This window comes from Oculina patagonica, chromosome 5 (genome assembly GCF_052425735.1).
Source record: "Oculina patagonica isolate OP01 chromosome 5, crgOcupat, whole genome shotgun sequence".
NCBI classification, from domain to species: domain Eukaryota; kingdom Metazoa; phylum Cnidaria; class Anthozoa; order Scleractinia; family Oculinidae; genus Oculina; species Oculina patagonica.
In genome coordinates this window covers 24,219,791-24,235,725 of record NC_135762.1, presented here as the reverse complement: position 1 = coordinate 24,235,725, position 15,935 = coordinate 24,219,791, and the positions used below count along the sequence as shown (strand labels likewise).

Sequence of the window (15,935 nt, the reverse complement as noted above, 5' to 3'; positions counted from 1 at the left end):
TACGCCAAGTTGTAGCTTTTTAAATAGTGTTTTTAAAAATGGCCATTATTACTTTTTCCTAAAAAAGGACGGCAGTAAAAAATACAACTGAAAAGTTTGTTGGCTTCCTTCTCAACAACAATCTGCGGTAGGAATAAAAGAAAATTTTGCCAAAGGGAGGAGTGTATGCTCTTTATAATAGCGTTGTCAGTTTTTTCTCATTTCAATTGCTTTTCGCGAGGTTGAATGTAATTTCTTCCAGACGAAAGGAGTGGGCCTGGGGAGAAGTTAAATAGCTGCCCCTCCCCCTCCCCCTGCTGGTGGTCACCCCAGCGGATTCCCCGTGGTCCGTATTGTGGGCTCATGAAGAGCATTTTCAAAATGGCGACTATGCGACAAAATTTTGAGTTATAGAGGACAGTTTTGTCGATGTTTTCCTTCTTGACGCGATCAAAACGAGTCCCCAAACGTGGGGAAAACCTCCTTTATTTGTATTCCGGATAAAGAAGAATATGGAATGAGTAGAAACGTGCGAAAACGTGGGCAAAAGAAACTAACAGGGACCTGAGGTGAGGGTTTCTCATTGAACAATGATTTTTTTTAGACTGGTTAAAGCTTATGTCTTCGACGTTTATCATGATTATCAACTAAGCTTACTGGAATTAAAGCCTGGCTAGGCGTAAAAAAATAAATGGTGAGAACAAGGCGATAGTATTAAATGGCAGTCATTTCGTCGAGGCATACAACTGTTATTTATGTTCGGTATCTGAATTTTAAGCTACTGTTTTCCAAATTTATAATAAGACTCGCATCCTTTCATTATTTGTACATGAGAAAATGTTCCTCAAAATATTGACCAAATGGCCATTTTATACCGCAAAGAAAAATTACGTCAGGAAGATTTTATGTGATACCTTTGAAATTGGAAGAAACATTTCAGCTCAGTGTGATCTCTTTTTTTAAGTTAGACTAGAGACTACTTGCAGTCAACCTGGTAGCTAATCTAGACTTTAATTAAACAGTGCTACTCACGTTTTGGAATGCCTTTTGTTTGTTCTTCCCATGATGTTTTATTGTATTGGTAAACATAGATTTACGTTTCCTTTGCATTTTGTGGTTTACAGGTCAGGGACTAATAGAATGCCTAATGTTTTGACAGGACATTCTGGATTACTGTTCAGTGAGTTAAACTATGGAGTTCAGGTAATTGTTGATCTCTTAGTTTTACACATAGTTATGTGACAGTCAATTCTGGCAATTCACTTCCTTCTCTCTACACACATTCATTGTCTGAGGCATTTAAGATCTGCTTTTTGTCCAGACATTTGTCTACTTTACACAAAATCTGTTTGTTTTTAAGGCCTGTATTTTCAGTTGTTGGATGACCTACAGTAGCATTTTAAAGTAGCAATGTAAAAAATTGGCGAGGCCTTAAACTTAAGCAAGCCAGAAAACCCTAATCCCAATATAAAGCTAACTGCAAGCAACATGATGTACCCTTTGGCAACCAAAGTGCTTTTAAGGCTAGCCAGAGTACTATATAGGCTAACCGGAATCTTATGTAGGCTAACTGGAATGGCTTTCATGGCTCGTATGTTTCATGACACATAAGTGCCATACAAGCCAAAATACCTAACTCCAATAAATAGCATAACCTGAAGCCACCTCAGCTAACTATACTCAGGCTAACTGGAGTACTGCTTAGGCTAACCAGGGAGCTTTTTAGGCCAACCAATGTGCTATTTGTATATAGTGGAATGGCTCTCATGACTTGTTGGCTCGCACTTTGTCAAGACCCAAGTTTTTTTTAACTCATATTAAAATTAGCCAAGCAGTAGCTGTAAATTCGATTTAAATAAACTTCAGCTTAGTTTTTGTTGGCAACTTGCTCTACAAGAATACCAAACATAGATTTCAGTGATGTAATGCTTTGAAATGATCAGATTACAAAATTCAGTTTTAGGGTCCAAAACATTTTTAAAGATTATTAAAATAATATGACATTTTTCTGCAATAATTAATGAAAGGAAGGGTGCAAAGAAAATTGATTTCTTCCTTGCCTGACCTAGGTAGACTGGGCAAGGTGAAACCATTATAAGCTTACCCGAAGCCACATGTTTCTTTCGAAACAACTACAACAAAAAATAAAAATCCATAAATGTCATTTGGCTATCTACAGTAGCAAGTGGAAAAAAAATATTGGATCCACTGGCCTAACATAAAAGCAGCCAGTTTTCACACACTGAAAAGGGCCATTTAATTTTAATATACAGTCTGCATGCTGGAAAAAAGCAATTTCAGCAAAATAATAGTTTTTTGTTTGTTTTGTTTCTATTTACAGGTTACTTGGAAGACTTTGCAAGGGCATTCCTGTTAGTCAAAATTAACTCAAAAATACACACTGTGTCAATGTAATAAAATCATCACATGATTGATTCCCACATGTTGCCAGTTTAAACCTGAATATACTTAAGTGACATTGATGGCTTTTTATATAATATGAACATCCCAGAACCCAATAAGATGGGAGGCGCGGTGGCCTAATGGTTAGTGCACCGGACTCCGGAATCGAGCGGTCCGAGTTCAAACCCCGGCCGGGGTCACTTGTGTTATGTTCTTGGGCAAGACACTTTACTCTCATAGTGCCTCTCTCCACCCAGGTGTATCAATGGGTACCGGCGACATAATGCTGGGGGGGGGGGGGGCCTGCAGTGGACTAGCATCCCATTCAGGGGGGAGTAGAAATATTCCTAGCCGCTTAATGCTGCAGAAACCGGGATAAGCTCCGGCAGTGTGGGCTGCTTGGCTCGTGGTTTCTCCTAGAACCCAATAAGGCTTCATGTAAATACTGACACTTAATTACATGTAAGTTTTAAAACCATTCTGAGGTTCATGACAAAACATTTTTGTTTCAATAAAAACATGTAAAAATAATGAAATAACAGAGAATTTACATAATTTTTATCGCAGACCACAAATTTTACTCCAGGTTAAGTTAATGTGTGAAGTTTTTTTGCAGCACAGGCTTGGTTCCACAGGGTGTGGTTCCAAAAAATATCCATACCTCCCCCAAGAATGGTTCTTTGGTTTGGACCCTCCCACCCCCTGGGATTTCTAGTTTTGCTTCATACTTTCTTTAAAAAGTTTGTACTATTGAGACCCTCATCCCCCTCGGAATTTCCAATGACCATCCTTGGGGTGGGTATGGATATTTTCTGGAACCGCACAATGTGGGCATTTGCTTATGAAAGTAAGCTGCAGCTTGATCTGATTGATACACACTAATCTATTTTCACATTTACCTGTTTTCTATGGGATATATAATTATATATTGTTTTTACCGGTTTCACTTGTAATAATAATAATAATAATAATAATAATAATAATAATAATAATAAAATAAACACCCTCAACATAGCCGGATATGTGCGTAGGGCTGGTTGGGTGGGGATTATTGTGAAAACTCTTCTAGGGAGCTCAGAGAATTTGAAGTAAAACTACTCAAGTCTAGATAAAACCGCATGGCCTTGATTGACATAATAGAAAAGGGGGCGATGTGATTGGCCAGCCCGAATAGCGCATCACACTCTAGAAGTGAATTTGACCTTTGAATGTAACGCAAGAGTGATAGTCTTGCAGCATATTGCGTGACAGATCTCCATATTTGAATAGAGTGATCTGATGACTTCTCTGAACTCCTTTCATGGTTGTCACATTAACTTTAATTTATATAAGATGTAAATTGGCATTTATATTACATATAAATTTGCTACAATGCCAAATACTTGGTTCAATACTCAATGGCAACATACTTACTAGTACAAGCAATTCCGTGCCCTGGCGAGCCACTGCATCCAGTAAAACATCTGCATTCTGATATATCGTCGTACTTGCAATAATAGAATGGCCCGGATTTGGCGGGCAGGGTGTGCACGAATCATGATAACCATAAACGTCCTTTTAGGTACTAGGTGGGCATGCTGCAAAAGTAAAGACAGCTCGATTTATAGCTGTAGTATCTGCTTAATTTATGGCTTTTTATGAACTACTACACCTTAACATACAATCTTTGTTCACCGTCCAAAATCCACGCGCGCAATTGGTTAAAATTGATCACGTGATTTTTGTATACCTTACGTCAGCAAACTCCAACAGTGCGTTATTGACAATAACGCACAAAAATCGTGCATTGTTGAAAATGTCTTCAGCTTCAATGCTTGCAGAAGTGGAAAAAAATATTTTCCTCCAATAATCAACGATCCAATATTAAACAAAATCGAATAGGATACCAATCTGAAGCGCTTCCATTTTCAAATGTAAATCCGAAGCTCGACAAATACATTTTTGTGTGCGATTGACTTGCTTGATGCTTGATTGTGAAAGCCATCGACTTGCTTTGAACAAGCTTCTCGCTGACAGTATTTATGAACGATCACAGCTGATGAACGATTTTATGAACCATTTTAAGCTCTATTTCTGTACGGCTTATTTGAGATTTTTATATTATTGAGCTAATCCCGTGTAATTATGTACAACTAACTTCTTTTTTATAAAAATTATTGTTTGAAGTTCGTTAAGTCGTGGATTGCGTGCATTGTACTCCGATTGTATATTAAAAGGGTTAGAGTCTGTCCGTTAGTGTTTTGTTTACAAATACACGCACTTGCTGGCCTCACAATGAACGAGAAATTTTCATTGTTCATTGTGCGGCCAGCGCGTGCGTGTATTTGTAAACAAAAAACTCACAACAGTCTCTAAACCATAATTATTCCATGCTTTAATGATATTAGGCGCTGATATTTATAAGTTTCCTAATATTTTAATGAGGCCCAAATCGGCGTGAAATGAGTTAAAGTGCGCTTGTGTCTTCTGAAAAAGCATCTCAAAATGTTCTTGTCATTTAGAATTTATAAAAACCGGGAACCACAATACGGAGTACCACGGTGTAAAAAATCATAATTTGTTTGTTCACTTGTTGACCTTATATGGTCAATAGACGTAACAATCGAAAAATTAACGGGGAATTTTTCATGAGAGGTTAATTTAATATTATTTAGTATCAAGACAAAAATTATCTCATCCTTTCTTGTTGGTATATAACAAGCATACCAAAATTATATCAATTTCCAGTAGAATCTTCGCCATTTTTTTCTGGATATCCATATCATTCTACAAATAAAAGAAAAATATATTTGACTGCCAAAAGGTTTAAAAAAATTCAATACGCGTTTGAAAATAATTAAATGTTTCCAAAGAATTCTTCCGAATATTGCCGAAAATATGTCCCAATAAAGAAAACATTCCATAGAGTTAAAGCTATTTCTTTTAATTGGGGACGCTAAATTCAGGCTACATGCTATAACTTTTCACTTGAATTTTGACAATCTTCGGAAACTTTAAAATATTACATGTAAAACATGTTATGGATTTTGAATTTAAAATTAATTAAAATTTATTTCTGCTTAATTGTATATTTCCATATAATAAAACATAAAAGTAGGTTATTTTAAGTGGATTATGATTCACCCGGTAATGAGCCGAGCGAGTTTATGAGTGTTTTCCTGTAGTATGATATGATATAGCTTTCTCACTAGAGAAAAATAGTCATGTGACGCGCAAATGTGAATTTCATGACCGCAACTTCCCTTCGCATCTCAAAGGTAATTAAGCTATGCTTAAAGTAATATCCTGAAAAACAGCTCTGCGAAATAGAAACTGAAAAAACGAGGCAAATCTGTAAAATGTGCAAATCTGTACTTTATTTCGTATCTTTCGGCGTCCGAATGAACGTGCTCGATAAAGCATAAATATAAAAAGATTTTTCTCTCTTGTTAACCTTTCCTATTAGTAAATTCGTTCGAATTGCAGCTAGCAACAGGTGTGATTACAAAATTAATGTCTCAAGGCGTAGGAATGAAGTAGAAGGCTGATTAAATAAGAACATCTTAGTTTGTCAAATGTTTGCTTATAGGTGTCTATCAATAATATTTATTATGCTTAAAACCAACTACCTCTAAATTAAGAATAATTTTTCTGTTGTAAACATAGAACATGTGAGTTTTCTTTGGAATTATTAGCCGTGGATTATTAAAAAAAAAATTTTATGAGGTGTAAAATAAAATACTTATTCCAACCAGGACTAAAAACATTCTTGTCTGTTTAAGATAGATTGGCAAACATATCGTGCACGTCAAAAGAAGCAATAGCCCGAAAGTTGCGATCCTCCAAAAGAAGCAATAAAAAAGATTGCTTAATCTGAAGGTAACAAAAGCCGTTTAACCTCTTGGTCGTTGTAGTAGACAATCTTCCACAGGACAGAACCTCGGTATCTGAGTGAGGCTTTCATGTACCTAGTTAGAAATCGGGATATTAATAGAAAGTTTTGTCCCTCGTCCCCTTAGGAAGTAGTAGCAATGATTGCAACGGTTTTTGAAGATGAGCCTTGAGAGAGCTCAGGTTGACTGTCGCTGTAGTTAATAAAAAAATATAAAGAAAACTAATTTATAATATAGAAATAATATAATATTTATAATATATTTATACATTAAAGGTAAACCACTGACTCGTACTTAAGCACGACACTTGACGCCATGTCCGCGGGTAAATGTTGTTATCCTGCAATATAAGCTATATGTAGAATTAAGTATATTTTAAGCCCTATAGTAATAGAAGGGTTGCTTTAGCAATGACGCATTAACTTAGGGGAGTCGTGGAAAAGTTTTAGAAACGTGACAGAATCTGTTTAAAAGCTCTGGTGATAAGTGCCCTCTCGAAGGATGGTTGCTATGGAAACGTTGGGTCACTTGAAAATATTCTTGACACCATAATGTTCCCCATAAATTCTAAGAAAATTCACAAAGAAGTTTGATGTTACAAACGTTCGTATCAACAAATGCAATATGCATGGTTAAAATGGTTTTGTTGATTAAGTAATATTTTTTTTAATATTTTCCCTTGGGGGCGCGCGGCAATCCAAATTAAGAACGCTTTTTGACCACAATACTGCTTGTCTGTCTTTTTGCAGCGTTTGATACGAAAGCTCGCCAGGCAGTTTTATTCTGATCGGTACACTCCATCTATGTTTTTTTTTTTTTTTAAGTAAACACGGATTCAGTGTCGTGTTTAACTCTACCTCTCTAGTGCTTTTTTTAAAAAGCCCCCCTAAATTTATCAGCATTTCAAATCTAAGATGCATTTGACAAATTATAGTAAGAAATTATTTTGAAAATTGATTTCCCCACGTTTGAAAAGCTTTGTCAGTAAATAATGTTGACCTCAAGTTACAGAATTTCATAATCACGCTTAAAAAATAGTTTTATCCCCCCTTAATGGCAACCGAAAAATGGCAAATTTCTCCAAAGCTCCTTTTCACATAAAAAAAATGTAACTTAGCCGAGACACCGTTAATGTTATTCTTACAAATCAACAACATCGTAAAACACAAATAAGAATCCCTTAAATATTTGTCTAGCTGCTTGACTTCGTCAAATCGCGCTATTTTGCCAAATAGAATTTATCGCCAACAACACGTACATGTCTCTTCAACAGCAAACCAACACTACAGGGAAAAAAATACTTAATATACTTACCATCATTCGCTAAAAGCCTAAGGAAAAGTAGTAAAGAGATTGATACAGAAATTGAATAGTTTGAAGGGATGATTTTGTACACCTGACAATTTAAATGCAAACTCTTGAATGACTCTTGAATGAGAAACCAAGTTTTTAAAAATGCATGTTACATATCACCGATTTCAGTTAAATAGAATAGGTTCCTGTTTTGTTCTGATTGTTTGCGCATTTTAAATCCAAGGTAAAATAATAAATGAATATGTATTTGTGATATGTATTTATATTCGCTGTTGTGTTTAGCCGTGTGTTATAATATTTTCTAAAATAATATCTACTTAACACGTACTCTTAACACAGGAAACCAAAGAGGTAGGCACCTTCAGTTTACAACCTAGACAAGGTTTATTTCACTGTAATTTTAATTACATAGACCTTAAAAGGTCTTGAAGAGTAGTTGTCAAAAATCACTCTTCTCGAACTCTTTACTTCAAGATAAAATAATAATTGATGTGTTTAAAATGCAGAATCAGCTCGTGGGTGTATTCATTCAGCTGCTAAACCACATACTTTTCCCAAGTTATTATTACAACTGCAAACGGTTTATTATGATGTTTATTATGATGACGAGGCGTTTAGAATATCTGTTTTTCAATGAAGAATGCTTGGCTATAGCTTCAACTTTGAGAAGAACTGTTGCTATACACATCTATTATAAACAGTCAATCGACGGTGGTTTTTGATAAAGTCATCACTGGAGGTATATATGTTAAATGCTTTCCAATGCTTGCCAATCTCAGTTAAACGCAACAATTTTTTTTTTTTTTACTCGGTTCCAGATAAACGAAACAAATTACTTAAAGTCAATTTTCAATGAAACATAGAACAGCTTTCCTCATTTGGAAGCATCTTTCCCATTTTGAAAATTATGAGGATGAAATCTTGTTAACATTTTGGATCAGTACTAGTGTGTCAGCTATTCAGGTATTATTCATTTTGACCTTATTGCATAAAATAAAATTCGCTTTTTTTCCAATGTACATCCAAGCGCCTATATTTGAGCCTTGCGTTTTGTTATTTGCGTGGAAAGTTCACCTTTTATAAGCTTCAAAATATTGCTGTTTTATCCAGTTTCAAATGATTTAATTCATTAAGTGTTCATTTCGTGTCACTTTCCTTTGAACGCTGTTAAAAAATAAGCAACTTATCAATAAGATTTTTAGGGCATCAAAATGTTAAGAAAATCGTTTGCTCAAGGTTAAGCAGATCTTACAAATTTCGAATCTTTCTTGATATATCTGGCGAGCTTTTAATAAGTAAAATAACACGCAATTATTTTAATTATATTGAACAAATATTATATAGAAAATCGAAAAGGGATTGCATAATTATCAAACCAGAGATCTTGGACATATTAATAATGCACAAGAAGTTTATTGCAATTAGCTCAAAGTTCTGCTTCTTGTTGCACTGACTGAATTTGCAATAGTTTTTTAATTCTAAATTTCTTTTTGGATATTTTTGGTTATAGAACAATTGGTACTTAGATCTCTGGGACGTTAAAATTTCATGCAAGAGTTATGAAAACAGCGCCTCATTATATTTCAGCCCCAAGGTATTTTGATATGTAACATTGAAGTAATTTTACTATAAATAATATTTTTAAATACGCAGGTTGAGGCAGCTTCATTCTACAATGAGATTTCTTCCGTTTTGTTTGATTGTTGTGCTGTTGGTGGAAGTGTGCAGTAGTGGGCGAACCATTAAAGGTACAAACTCACTTAAAAATCGTTGTCGTTGTGACATTTTAACGTCACATCGCAATCTTGAGAATTTCTTGAATAATGCGTTAATCCCGTTTTTTTTAAAAAAATATATTTTTTAGTGTATTTGGTGTACTGTTCTGCCTCCGTTAATGACACAATGTTTTTCACTCTTGGCCAATTTCATTGAAATGTTTAGAACTTAAGCACTTTTACTGATTTCAACTGTACCGATAAAAATAGCTATAATTAAATGTTTTGCGAAGAGTCGATCTATGTCAAATTCACTCAAAGTTCACTAGTGAGACAGGTTGGGCTTAATATTCCAGTAAGTAAACTCTCTCCTCTAGTTACATGTGCATGTATGTTGTTGAACTTTAGTGGCTAATTCAAGCTGGAAAGCATAAATAAAACAAAAATGCTGCTCAAATCCATCGATGATTTTTGTTTCTATCCCACTGATAAATATAATTGCGGTTGTGTCGTTTATTTTCACTGTTTTTAAAGGCGAAACAATCTACAGGTGGCAAGGGAAATATCATCTTATATATAAATAAAACACATGTATTTCAGAAAGTGTAGTGGCGAATTTAGCAGTTTATGATCACCTATAGGTGATCATAAACCAGGATGAAGTTCTCGAAATGCTAGCCTTATATTACGTAGCTTATGTAATATTAATTAATAATAAATGGATTAATCAATTAATTATCTCAATGAATTAATTCAGTTTTACTAAATTAGTAATGCCGTCATATTTATTTCAGATCTTCTTGCACGAAATCGAAAGCGTAGAGCAGTCGCAGGTACAGTCATTTAAACTAGATAACAGGCAGGTTTCACGCTAAACACGGGCACAATGTCTAATTCTAAAAATGCGACATAAGTTTTTTGAATTTCAAGGAGGGCATGAACTTCATACAAATCGTTTAAGCACCGTCCAATAAATTGACTGTTTTTATTATTATTTTCGAGTTAATAGTGGCATCCCTGAGTAAATTTTTTTTAAAGTTTACTCTGAATAGGACGGATATTTCAAAACATGACTTTCGCCCCTAACGCAAGATCCACGTTGGATAGGTTGCCTGATGTTCCAAACATCCTTAATAATCTGCTAACAATCTGCTGCTAATTCTACAGAATATGACGGTATAGGGTGCTACAAGGACACCAGCGATCGTGCAATTCCGACAATTGAAGGGCAAGATCCCATTCTAGATGGACCCTACAGAGACCGAACGAATGCAATTGAGAAATGTGCCATCGCAGCTCAAAGGAAGGGATTCCACATGTTTGCAGTTCAGGATGGCGGATGGTGTGCAGCCAGTGCTACGGCAGAAATGACGTTTGACAAATATGGCAAGAGCACGGATTGCAATAATGACGGTGAAGGAGGTCCTTTGGCTAACAACATCTACGTCCTTAAAGGTTAGGCCAATTTTAAACTTTACGAGACGAAAACGTAACAAATAAATAGATGCAAGGAAGCCTTTCTTTCTCAAAGCATCTTGAAACAATAGCTATTGTGAAGTTGATATTAAACGACTGTTCCCGTTGGAAACACTTTAAATTTTGTTTCCCGAGAATCTCAATGTTTCCCGAGGTGGAAATATATATTTGGTGGGTCAGTTTTGATTGTTATTAACTGTTTTATGTTTTGAGTCCTGCTATCAATATCGTCACATAAGTATGTCTGATTATCATTTAGACTTAGACTTTGAACCATTTTATTGGCTGAATCAACGTAGATGTATGTTGATGCCGAGAGTGGGCATTTTAATTGTTTAAGCATTACCGAGTGGTTGCCTTTCGGCAACAAGGCAACGTGCCTTTTCCTAGGGACTTTAATCGATCGATAGAAGTCACTTGCTAGATAATTAGGTTGTTTAGTTAACAAACAGTACAGCTATTGGCTATGAAAGCTAAAATGCTCGTGCTAGGATTAACGATTTAAGAGGGCATTTTACCTGAATGTGAATGAAATTTTAAGAGATTTGGAGAAGGAATTGAAGCAAAAAAATTGAAACACCACCAGACAGTTAACCCCCACGCAAGAGCACTCCAGGTTGTCAGGGGACTAACCGGTGTCCGTCTACCAACTTTAAACTAAACAATTCTAATGTGATAATGAGAGCGTTTTTGGATCTCTTGAAACGTGAACGAGATAATTCCGTTAAACCCGTGTTAAACTGTGAAAAACGACCTTCGGGTATATTCCCCCCTTAAGCTGCTGTAGAAGCAGTATAGTTACTGTAATTTAGTGTTTCAATTAATGGACAAATTGCTTCTTTCAAATAGCATATAAAAGTGTGGGATGCTATTTGGACACTGCAAATCGTGCAATTCCAACAATTGAAGGACAGGATTCTATTTTGGATGGATCCTACCCATACCGAAAGGAGGCAATTGCTAAGTGCGCTGTTGCTTCCCGCAAAAGAGGCTACAAAATGTTTGCTCTTCAGGATGGCGGGTGGTGTGCAACTAGTGCTACAGCAGAACAGACTTACAATAAATATGGAAAGAGCACCGCTTGCAATGCTGACGGTGAAGGAGGTCCTTGGGCAAACCATGTTTACACTTTTGAAGGTTAGTATAAAGGTATCGAAGGTACATACATGTGCAAAATTTCTTTGATCGTTTATACAATAGCGTATACTCATATCTTTTAACTATATCTTTTAATTATATCTGTTTTCTATAAAAAGCAAGATGTCAGAAAGTAAAAATGTAGAAAATTCGCGCAAAAAATCGTCCTTTTATGACGAGGAAAAAACAGTACAGTCGGAGGGACAAGTTCCAGTTGATGGCGACATCACTGAGGACTGACTGAGCCCGCGTTTTTCGTCCGGAGGTTGCTAAACAGCATGACGTATTTATACGCACGACAGCTTTTGAAGTACTCGTGAGTGCTCGTGCTAAATTTTAATTGGATGAAATAATTCGGAAATTCTTCGAGTGCTTCAACGAAGATTTGCCAAAACTGACCGACATATTCCGCCGACTGAGTAAATAACTGTCCTTTAAAAAAAGACGAGAGAAAGACACCAAGAAAATGAGAAAACGGCTATCTTTGACCGTTTCAAACGCCTTTTTCTTGCGTTTGCCTGTATATGAGCTAACAGCGTCACAGCATGTTAACGTGTGCAAAGTAGGGAGGACTCCGTTACAAGATGTTTTGCAAAGGCAAAAACGTGCAGTCTCAGCAACTTTCGCCAGCAAGACCTGGATGCACCACATCCATGAAGGGCTCGGGGCGGCAAAAAAACACATGACACAAGACTCATTCAACATTTTATCTTAGTTTTTATTGAATCATTTAGAGTAAATTTTATATTTTGTAGTAAATCGATGCCGACGTAATGTTTCTCTATATATCTTTTATATGCGCCATTGATTTCAACATAATCTTATGTCAACAATTATTAACCACTGACACATAGGGTGATCTGCCTGTGGATGTACTTATTGGGTCAGCCTTCCACCTTTTTCACAGCTGTTGTTATCATTAAAACATAAATTAACAGAAATGGTTAACGAGTAAGAAAAAATGATTTTTACATTAAGCTTTCTGAAGCATAATTATGAAAGCTAAATGGCGTACAAAGTTGCAGCGTTTACCGCTAATGTTCTACTTCTCTCATTTATTTATTTTTTCTTTTTTTCAGTGACTGACAGTTGCCCTAAAGGGTATTACGGTTCGCCCTGCCAAGGTAGGCTAAGAAAATTGGAACATTTGCGCCTTAGGCGACTCTTAATTAGACGAAGTTCTCAATAGGGTGGTTGCTTTTCGGTTAACGGTTAATACTTTGGCTTTTTTGCGACTAACGGCTAAGTGTTAAAAATTAATTTCCTTTTTTGTTAAACATATTTTTAAGGTCTAAAGACTATTCTGGGCTGAAAAAGAAATCTAGCTTGCTTATTTTATTTTAAATTATTTTGCTGCTAATCTCCACGAGGCAGTTGAGTTTTAGGCCAAATGAGCCTTGGCCGAATTAGCCCATATTACAGCTAACGGTGAAGCCCATTGAGACCCTCTTAGGCTTCTGTTTTATTTTTGCTTTTGATTTTTGTTTTTCGATATTTGTTTTAAACTTCATCAAGCATGTCTCTGACAAACTACTTTCGGGGTTGTGTTCTTGGGCAAGGCATTTTTCTCTCATGGTGCCTCTTGTCACCCAGGTGTATAAATGGGTACCGGTGAATTAATTCTTGGGGTCCTGCGATGGAGTAGCATCCCATCCAAGGAACAGCAGATACACTTCTAGTGATATCGGCGGTATGGGCCACTTGGCTCTACGCAGCCGTCGCCTACCTACTGGTATTCCTTCGAAAACACCCACAGAATAACCAGTACCTACATACCTATTTTAGTTTATCGTTTTTATTGTAGAATGTCCGCCTAGCACTTATAAAGACTATGTCGGACATGCAGCCGCGTGTACAACCCTGCCCGGTAAATTCTGTCCACACGATTACTGGAAGCGTCACTATACAAGATTGCAGATGTTTGCCAGGATTCGCGGGTGCCCCACAGCAGGGAACACCCTGTACCAGTAAGTATGTGGTTATTCGCTATTGCATAAAGACTTTGGCGTTTCTTGGAAGTTTTCAATATACATGAGGGGAAAATCAATACAAAAAGAACAGGAATACTCGTCGAAAAATTGACCCTTAAAAATGGCACTTGAAATGTAACATTTTTTTCTGCCTGAACGGTGATGACCGCCAACACAATATGACGGTGTTAAAATATCTACCATGCAATGTACCATTTTTCATGTCTGATCGGTCAAGTCCGCTTACATTATATGAGGGTGTTTAAATCTCCACCTAAACCCTATAAAATACATTGACAGCAAACATTGGTGTTCGCTCACCCTCAGAGAGACTGATTTCTGTAGTTAAAAGAGCCATGTCACAGACAATGCATCTTGAAAAATGTGGCAGATTTTGTCAATTTTTCCAATCGTATTTCTGTCTTTATCGTCGTCAGTCGAATTCTCCTTGTATATTTTCAAGGTTTTAATACCTTTTTGTGTCTTTCTATATTGAAACATTATTTTGAGGTCTCTTCTGATTTGAAATTATCGGAAAAGTGACTTAAATACCATGACATAGCTTCTTTAACACCCCTAAGCAAGACACGAGCAAACTTTCATACATTCTTGTTTCCCTCGTGAGCTACGAGTCGCTCTAACCAACCATAGGAGGCCTGGGTTCGATTCCCGCAGAGGACTCGATCGAACTCTCAACTTTTTCTTTTTCCCACGCTCCTGAACATTTCATCTTTATCATTTCTTCCGAGCTACAAATCTACAATCCCTCATTATTCGTGTCAAATCTGCATTACTCTGAAAAGCATGAAATCTTGATGGTCGGAGTCTTGGACTTGTACATTAAGGGACTAATTATTCGCAGACATTCAAGGTCTTTTGTTTTCGAAATACAAAGTAAAACCTCTTTTTAAAAGTTTGTTTCTTGTTTGGTTGTTTGTTTGTTTGTTTGTTTTTTTTGTTGTTTCTTTAGCCTACTAGATGCCAAGCGTTGTCAATTTATTTTCAATAATGATTAGCATTTGCTTTAAAATTCATTTTGTAATAAGATTTGGCTGAATTAATTTGACTAATTTGTTTTTCGACAACACAACTCCAGTACAGAGTTAGTCATTCCAACAATATTTGAAATTTGACTGATCTGGTTTCAAATTATTAATTGGCTTGAAAATGGATTACATGTCATTCTTACCAATAAAAGAACAACGAGAAATATCTAAGCCAGGTGCATGCATGGGTCTTATTACCAAACAAACTTGACATCATATATACCTAATTTAGATCTAATGTTGTACTTATACTTACAATTGTTTACATAGTTCGTCGCTGTGAATCCCTGCCTGTTCCTGCCAACGGCCTTTTCGTTGGTCAGTGCTCGAATGAATATGCATCAGTTTGCCGCATGGCATGCACTGACGGGTACGAAGCTCTCGGAAGTAAGGAGAGAACATGTTATTTGACTATTTATGATTTGATGGAATGGTCAGGGACACCGCTGTCATGTGTCGGTGAGTGAACACTTAATAGCAATTTTATAAAGCGGCATTTTTATTGAGTATCCTTGAAAACCAAACCCAAAGTAATCTCAATCCTGTTAACCAATCAAAACTCGAAGCTAATACATGAAGCTGGGGAAAACATGTGAGCGAGTCGCGATTGGTTTTGGTTTACTTATGACTGGCGTGAGATTTTAAACAATTCACTTAACACAGTAATCTTAAAAACAACTTTGGACACTAGTACAATCGCTCTAAAGGTCGTAACCTAGCTCATTCAACTAAAACGTTAATCCCTTTTAAAGTGCTACTATGACCAAAATTTTTGTTTTTCTTTTCGACTTTTTCTAAAGTCAATTTGTTCAATAAGTCTATATTTAACTAGCGCGCTAGAATTTAGAACGTTGCGAGCGATATAAGCCTTGAAATAGCTTGCCGAAAATCGTGGAAAACCCGTCCGCCATTACTCGGACGTCTAAAGTGAGCCAGCGACTGTACTGAAAAGCGGATTTACGCATGAGTTGGATCGCGACGTCATATGCGCATCGTCGCTTCGAGCTTCGAGTGTTCCAAGAG

The 15,935-nt window shown here is 36.4% G+C and overlaps 1 protein-coding gene and 1 long non-coding RNA gene across 2 annotated transcripts; both read left to right on the top strand.

Annotated features, from left to right (window-relative positions):
• The first annotated feature begins 166 nt into the window (after positions 1 to 166).
• On the top strand, positions 167 to 3,354 carry LOC144653478 (uncharacterized). The gene is made up of 3 exons (XR_013570749.1): positions 167 to 548; positions 1,104 to 1,182; positions 2,321 to 3,354. It is a non-coding gene; the product is annotated as an uncharacterized LOC144653478 (long non-coding RNA).
• A 4,820-nt stretch (positions 3,355 to 8,174) lies between these two features.
• LOC144653458 (uncharacterized) lies at positions 8,175 to 15,324 on the top strand. Its single transcript, XM_078513451.1, has 8 exons — positions 8,175 to 8,307; positions 9,222 to 9,316; positions 10,078 to 10,116; positions 10,451 to 10,738; positions 11,609 to 11,896; positions 12,976 to 13,020; positions 13,701 to 13,863; positions 15,183 to 15,324. Exons 2-8 carry the CDS (start codon positions 9,244 to 9,246, stop codon positions 15,193 to 15,195), a joined length of 909 nt encoding a protein of 302 aa, XP_078369577.1. The 5' UTR covers positions 8,175 to 8,307; positions 9,222 to 9,243; the 3' UTR covers positions 15,196 to 15,324.
• Positions 15,325 to 15,935: the final 611 nt, after the last annotated feature.